This window comes from Egretta garzetta, unplaced genomic scaffold (genome assembly GCF_000687185.1).
Source record: "Egretta garzetta isolate BGI_Z169 unplaced genomic scaffold, ASM68718v1 scaffold448, whole genome shotgun sequence".
Lineage (NCBI taxonomy): Eukaryota > Metazoa > Chordata > Aves > Pelecaniformes > Ardeidae > Egretta > Egretta garzetta.
In genome coordinates, this window is record NW_009260497.1 from 2,180,384 (window position 1) to 2,187,481 (window position 7,098).

A 7,098-nucleotide genomic window follows, 5' to 3' on the forward strand; every position below is an offset into this window, starting at 1 on the left:
CCCTCAATAGCAGCGCTGCATAGCAAATGCTATTCAAATCCCCCCTCAAGCTACGCTCCAGCGCAGGAATGTACACATTGTCCTTCCCCAGCCTCCCCTTAAAGCTTCTTTTCCTGATTTACCCAGGTGCAAGACAGGCAAACACAAGTTAGAAAAAAAAAATAATCAGGCCTTCATCTCATTTTATGAATAAATCCGACCTTCTGTCTCTAGAAGAACACTGCAGGTTTCATCTTCACAGTAATGTACTTAAAGGATCTTCAGAAAAATGGAAACAGTCGGGAAGGGGAACAGGACAATTCCTTTGCCATTTAAAGGTTTTCTCCCCCAAAAGAGACAAACCTTTTCTAGGAGGAGGTGAAAAATCTGAATGGTTTGCTTCCGCTAAGGTTCACGTGTATGGGGGCAAGACCAAGTAAAATAAAGGCAGTGCAAAGGTAGACAGAGGAAGTTACCCGAAAAGAGAAGATGTGATCATACCTCTCCCATCCCTGCCCTGTCAAAACCGAGCGCAGTACTGGGCTTTGAGGCAATGGGCACCAGCAACGGTTAAATGGCTTCCCTGTTCCCTTATGTGCTACAGAACTGCACAACAAATGGACGTCACACCTGAATGATGGAGAAAATTCCCTCTTCTCCACCATGCCAAGCTCCAGGCATGAACTAGTTCCACGATGGCGATGCACCGTGCTGAAGACACGGGGATTTTATTCTCCTGCAACACCTTACGTGGTTTCACAGACTCCTATAAACCCGCAGAGGCTGCAGCTACTGGCTGCCCTTAGCACTTCACAGTAACACTGATTTCAGTGCTGTGCAAGTGTAACATAAATAAAACCCCTGTGGCAAAGGGATTTCAGGCTCCTTCCTAAATTCATTTTCTTATGAAAGAACAGGAATTACAACTGGCCACTGGACAATTAAATATCATACCAGATAAAGAAAGAGGAGGGCAAGTTAAAAAAAAAAAAAGAAAAAAAAATCAAAGATAATATTGCAACGTGAATGAAGGAATATATTAAAACTCTTCTTGCCTCAGAGGATGCATTCCCCTCTATTCCTTATTTCTTTTTCTTTCTTTCCTGAACACAACGAGGACAAAACCTAGAGGGAAGAAGAGGCAGTAATTAGTTCCTGAAGTTAAAAACACACACCCCAAGAACTCTTTTTTTTTTTTTTTCCTTAATTATTTGGGAACGAGTGGGTGGGAGGTCAGTTTAAGAGCAGCCAGTTTAAGCAACTGCAACAATTTTCATGACATGCAAGAAGCCTGAGAGCAAATAGGAAAGGAACCGTGCCAACTCGGGTGGGCAGAAGGGACAGAGAGCACTAGAAGGCTCCTGGCTCATCAGCCCCTCGCAGCCGTGCTTCACCTCATTTCATTCACCTACAAGTTACTCCCAGTAACTCCTCTACAGGCAAAGGAAAAAGCCACGTTCCTCCACCTCATTCCCTCCTCTCCCTCCAGTGACTCCAGTTCACTTTCGCTTAAGCCCGTTTCTAATCAGTGTCTTGTTAGTTAGACGAGAGCAGTCCATTAAGCACAAACCAAGTGCAAAATGAGGCTATGATTCTTTCCAAGATGAGCACCTATGTAAGCAAAAGCTGGAGCAGCCTTCAAACTTTGCTTCCAGAAGCAAAAAAGAAAAAATACACGTCCCTTCTCAGTTTGAACCACAGCCACGGCTACGTGACAGGACAGCAAACCCAAGATGTGACACATACACCTTTACACAAGCCTCAGATCAAAACCTGCTCAGTTTATCATGCAATTTTGCACGTGCCCGGTCCTCATTTCGCTCCCACCTTAGTCTAAGACTCCTGTAGAAGCAGACTTTAGGAAGAAGGTTCTGCTTGTGCCTTCTACCCTCACACAAGCACAATCCCAAACCCTCTGACGACGAGAGCAAAGCTCCTCTGTCAAGAAGGGGTCGCAACAGGGCTTCAATTCTTATTGTGATTCTTGTCGAGGCAAATCATAGCCTGATAAAAATCACAAAGCTGCTATGTTGTCATCCTTACCATTTCCCTTTCGGTTTGGTGGTGAGGTCCACACAAGCGAAGTGGAACCATTCAATAGGGCACTGCAAAACAGAAAGGAAAAACCCCCAGAGGAGACGCTTAGCATTTCATGAATGTTAGTTTCATTTTGTATGACCTAATTGAGCAAGTACCCCCCCCTTGATTTCACAGGGTCGAGACGCACTGAACAAGTGAAAGTAAATCCTCTCAAGAGCTTACATCTGGGTTGTCACAGCCAATCATTTCTCCATAGGACACCTGGTGACACAGGCAGTAGGTGGGTTCGTTGGGGTCCACTGGCATGTCTAGAACATCCGAGGGATGCACCGACAGGATGGTATCAGCAAATTCCGAGCTGCAGACAAGAACAGACTGTGGATGAAACGCTTCTCAGGTGTAAGCAACACTGCGTTTCCAAGATATAAATCCCACTTGGGAAAATTAGTTTTTAACAATATCTTCCCTAAACCACACAGACCTCACTTCAGAGTTTAGATTATCACTTATTATCCAATAACTGAAACCTTAGCGTAGGTTTGCTCAAACACAAAACATGAGCTTGACTATAAAGGATTAAGAGAATGATCTGTAGATGCCATGACTACAGTAACAAAATTAATGTACAGATCACTTCTGCTTGCAGACAGAAGAATCTGATTCCGTCCCCATCAGTTTTAGTATATCTGTTCTTTTCTCCTTGCCAGCTGTGAGCGAAGCCCCTTGCTCTGACAGGGATCTGTTAAGCTGACATGGCAGTAGCGCTCATTGGAAACTATTTTTTTTCTTTTCTGCCCTTTCATTTAGCCAACTGAAAACTCAGAATTGACAGGGCCCCTCGAATACAAACCATATGATAGAGGGGGTACATGCTTTTTTCCTTGCTTCACAAAACCAAATTAGATTACTCAAGGCTATTTAGGGCACGATTGCTTGAAAACAACCCCCAGATTTCTCCAAGATGTCTAGAACAACAATAAAACATCAGGTTTTGTCTCAATGGGCAAGGGTTTCTTTTTACAATCAAGACCACAAGCAACTGTTAAAAATAGCTGCATGACAAAAATCAAAGCTATTTTCTCCCAGCTTGCCAACAGCAACAGAGAGGCCAATCTTGTCCTTCCAGACAGAGGGCATTCCAAGCGTGCTGAGTGTCCCCATGCTGACGGAAGAGCTAATTAACAAAGCTGACGTGTCCTAAGCATGACACTAATCAAATGGAGTGAGACCAGAACACTTAACCCTGCTCACCATCCACAGACGAGTCATAAACAGGGTAACACGAGCTTCCGGAAAATTCACAGTGTCAAGCCAAAGTCACCAGAGCTGTGACTGGCTACGCCTTACCCTCCTTTGAGTTTCTTTTTCTTTGGTGTATCTTCTTCAGAGGCTCGCCTGCCTCGACCACGAGAGCCTCTCTTGTCTTTCTGACTTCGTCCCTCTATAAAGGAAAAAAAAGGCCATCACTTTGACTTGTTTGAGGAACAGAAAAATCCCCCGATATTTTTCTTTCGATGCCTTTATTCTTTTGTAATCCTTCTTTCACGCATAATGGAATACGAATGCTGCTTCTGAAATATATTTTTATGCCGCAAACATGCCAAACAGGCGAGCGGTACGACTGAGCACCAAACTCTCACATCCATGGTTTTGGCAACTAAATCCCTACAGTAAAGTGTTCGCCCTTATCGTTGCACAAGATATGAACAGCATCACATTTGATTAGACTTGCTGTAGTATTTTTTAAAAACTCTCAGTACATTTTTAAGCTAATTACTTATTCAATAACTAGTGTAACTTATCTCCACCTCCCCGATCGTACCCTTTATTTCCTAGTTCAAAGGCATAAACCTGCTCTGCTGTTGGCCGTGGTGAAATTCCACTGTAAGCGTACGAGATTTCCAGCAGACATTACAGAAACTGGTACTTTCCTTTAACTCCTTTTTTTTTTTTTTTTTTCTCCTGTTCTCAGCTTGATTAGTATTGAAAATCTGGTAAAGGGAGGAAAACAGAAAAATCTCTCCTCAAAAAGATCTCAGAACTTCCTCAGTAACAGATCAAGCCTGAAACTCAAACTGTTACGCTCAAGAGCTGCAAGTGCATCACGCCAGTTTTGTTATGGTTAACCCCCCCTTGGCCAGTAGCCTCCTTACAACCAGGAACCACGGGCCACCTCAGGGTGATCCAGCAAGCGGAGCCTGTAAGTTAGAACCCAGCAGCAGATTTCTTCCTCATCTGTTTATTGCCCACCAGAACACTGTGAATATTTGAAGGGCATTAAAAGCAAGTAGAGAAGTTGCTTTCTCCAGAAGCAACAGGCTACTTTCTATCTCAGCCCTTCTGGTTACACAGGCTCAGTGCTGGAAAAGGCTGTCAAACGCAGAGTATTTACGCACTTTTCAGGCTTCGAGATCCAGGGTTTTCAAAGTCACTGCCTTCCAGTTTATCTTTCAGATCTGCTTCAAACCGCGCCAAGTCTGCATCCAGCCGGCGGATATGCTTATCCACCTGCACAGAAGAGGAAACCACAAACTGCATTTAAAAAAAAATAAAAAAAAATATCCCCAAACGAAAACAGGAAGGTCTAAAGCTGTTATCGGCATGAGCAGGACTGTAATGCTTTAGAGCAAGGCATGAAAGGGGTACAGAACTAGAAAAAGGGAAATGGTACACACAAAGGGAATTGAAGCAGAGAGAAAAAGCCAAAGGAAAAAAGCAAAAGGACCTAAGCCCAATAGAGGCAAAGAGAAAGGAAGAAAAGGGGGAAGGAGGTGGCACAAAGGGGAGTCAAAGCAACTCAGAATAATGGTTTGCAAAAGAAAACAAGACGACAAGAGGTGTTAAAGAGGATTGTTTTCTCCCCACAATTTTCAAAATACATTCTTCGACTAATGTCTACAAACTCTGTTGAGTAGATCAGTCTAGTTTTTTTTCCCCTGGCATTTCACTGGCACACTATTCAAAGAAATTCAGTCATAAATACAGGCTTCTGTCGACCACCTCCAATATCAACTCAGTACACATTAAGCAAGTACCTTGTCCTACCCCCTGGTTGCAATAACACAGCTTACAGAACCCAGATGCAACAAAGATATTTTCCGCCACCACTCCCAAACCGCGCTGCTGCGATACCCAGCCCTTGAATAAGGAGTCACCTAGGACGCTTCTCAATCCCTGTGAAATAATTTACTTTCCTGCATGATTTGATGGCGATAAAACGTACTGCAGGTGTAGCAGAAGGCCAAACAGCTCTGGAAGCTGCGCAAAACATAGCAAGTACAGCCACAAGGATTCCCCTCACTCATCCATGGGATAAGAATTACTCAAGGGGCTGCTAAACGGCCACTGGAGTAGGGGCAGGAGAGAAAAGCCAAAAGCTGCTTCTTAAGAGATGAGTTTTTTCCCCCATCGGGCCCATCAAGGGAGATTTGGTGTCCAATATGCAACTGGGATGGCAGAGCTGACAGGTCTGCTTCCTTTTGTCACTTGGAAACCAAGGTAACTGGGCAGACTTCCCTCAATTCCTCCACAATATAGTATTGAAGTTGACTTAAAAAAAACCCCAAATGTTGTTTATGATTAAGGCCAGTCCTAAATAAATTATCAGGTGCCAGGGGAGCTGCTGGGGAGGAGGGAGCGGGATAAATTTGCTGGCATTATTACGCAGCAGAGGAGTACTAATGATCAAGCAACTTCCAAGGGGGATAAACTCATCGAACCTCTCACCAGCAGGGAAGCCTACCTGACACAAAACCTGCTAACACAAGGGAGGGCAACGCTAAGAAAAATCAGCTTGAGAATTAACAATTAGTTTCAGTAAGATACCGAACCCAAAACATGAACACGCCAGGGAAAACGGGTGCTGCGGAAACGCCTTCCGCACCCATCAGCAGCCCCAGTTTTTAACGAAAGCTTCACAGGGTGTGGCCCTCACCATCTCGTACGTCTGCATGGCCAGCTGGACTTTGTCATCGCTGTACTCTTTACATTTGCTGTAGGCACTCTGGATTTTCTTCAGGTGTTCCACTCGCTCCTCAGGTAGCATGTTCTTCACCGAGTCAATGTATTCTGCTGCAAGACTGTCGATTTCCGCTTTCTTATCTGAAAAGCAAAGTGCATCACACGTGAGAGCTGTCTGCTAAAGCAAGTATTTTTTCCTTCTACCTCTTTATGGTATTTAGAAGATTTCTGACAGATTTCTGACTTCCCCTGATCCCTTACGTATTTATCTTTTTTTTAAAAAAAAAATAATTAAGTTTAAGGTAATTTGCTCTTCAGCACTTGCAGTGCAATTCTGATTTCTCAGGTGTTTTACAGTTAATTGAGAGAAGGGGCTCACTGTTAAGACCAGAAACAGAACCGACGGGTTCACAAACTTCAGCCTCTCTTCCCGCACACAAGGACATTGTATTTCCTACGCGGCCATTTACCATTCCAACAGTTCAAATTGAAAATCACCAATGTGCAGCTGGATATCAACGCAGACCACAAAAAAAGAAAAGAATTGGTCTTGCAAGACGCAATCTACAATTCAGTAGGTGAGGAAACATGGGCGAGTAAGGCCATCCAAGGGGCCACTGGGTTCGGCGATTGCACAGCTATAAACACTCAAGTGCTAGAAAAAAAAGCCCCAAGTGCTGCGAGCTGGAGGCCTCACAGAGAAGGAACAAATGCTGCCCAGCGCTCAGGCTGAGAAAAGGAAAAGCATTGGAGGGGAGAGAGGTCCTGTCTCCACGGGGCTCTTCCCATCCTTCGGGTTGGGGCTCTCTACCAGGCTTCGCTTACCAAAATACCTGAACACACCTTCTGTTCTCTGATCCAGCTCCCGCATCAGCTGGAAGTTCCTCTGCAGCTCACAAGGCAGGTTTTCGATACCTGGAAGGCAAAGGCCAAGAAATATCACAGCCTCTTCCCCTCACAGCAGCCACCCTGGCCTGGGCAGCTCAGCAGAACGAGAGGCACTGCTGCCTGACAGGGGGCTGCTGATGTCCCCCACAGCCCCCCTAAGCTGGCGTCGCCCACAGCCCACCCTAAGCTGGCGTCGCCCACAGCCTGCAGCCCCCGTTCCGTGCTGGAAGC

General features: G+C 45.0%; 2 protein-coding genes across 3 annotated transcripts in view; both read right to left on the reverse strand.

Annotated features, from left to right (window-relative positions):
* The window catches only part of D2HGDH (D-2-hydroxyglutarate dehydrogenase), a 13,086-nt gene extending 11,981 nt beyond the window's left edge, over nt 1-1,105 (reverse strand). The window contains exon 1 of one of the 2 annotated variants that reach the window (XM_035899994.1): nt 1,035-1,105. In XM_035899994.1, coding sequence (XP_035755887.1) covers nt 1,035-1,048 — 14 coding nt within the window. In that variant the 5' untranslated portion in view covers nt 1,049-1,105. The remainder of the gene's footprint in view (nt 1-1,034) is intronic. The other variant, XM_035899992.1, reaches the window with a different exon arrangement.
* Nucleotides 1-7,067, reverse strand: part of ING5 (inhibitor of growth family member 5) — a 12,423-nt gene extending 5,356 nt beyond the window's left edge. The window contains exons 1-8 of the mRNA XM_009644442.2: nt 7,049-7,067; nt 6,823-6,894; nt 5,954-6,120; nt 4,416-4,527; nt 3,367-3,460; nt 2,242-2,377; nt 2,023-2,084; nt 1,035-1,104 (exon numbers count right to left, since the gene is read on the reverse strand). Coding sequence (XP_009642737.1) covers nt 1,062-1,104; nt 2,023-2,084; nt 2,242-2,377; nt 3,367-3,460; nt 4,416-4,527; nt 5,954-6,120; nt 6,823-6,850 — 642 coding nt within the window. The 5' untranslated portion in view covers nt 6,851-6,894; nt 7,049-7,067 and the 3' untranslated portion in view covers nt 1,035-1,061. The remainder of the gene's footprint in view (nt 1-1,034; nt 1,105-2,022; nt 2,085-2,241; nt 2,378-3,366; nt 3,461-4,415; nt 4,528-5,953; nt 6,121-6,822; nt 6,895-7,048) is intronic.
* Nucleotides 7,068-7,098: the final 31 nt, after the last annotated feature.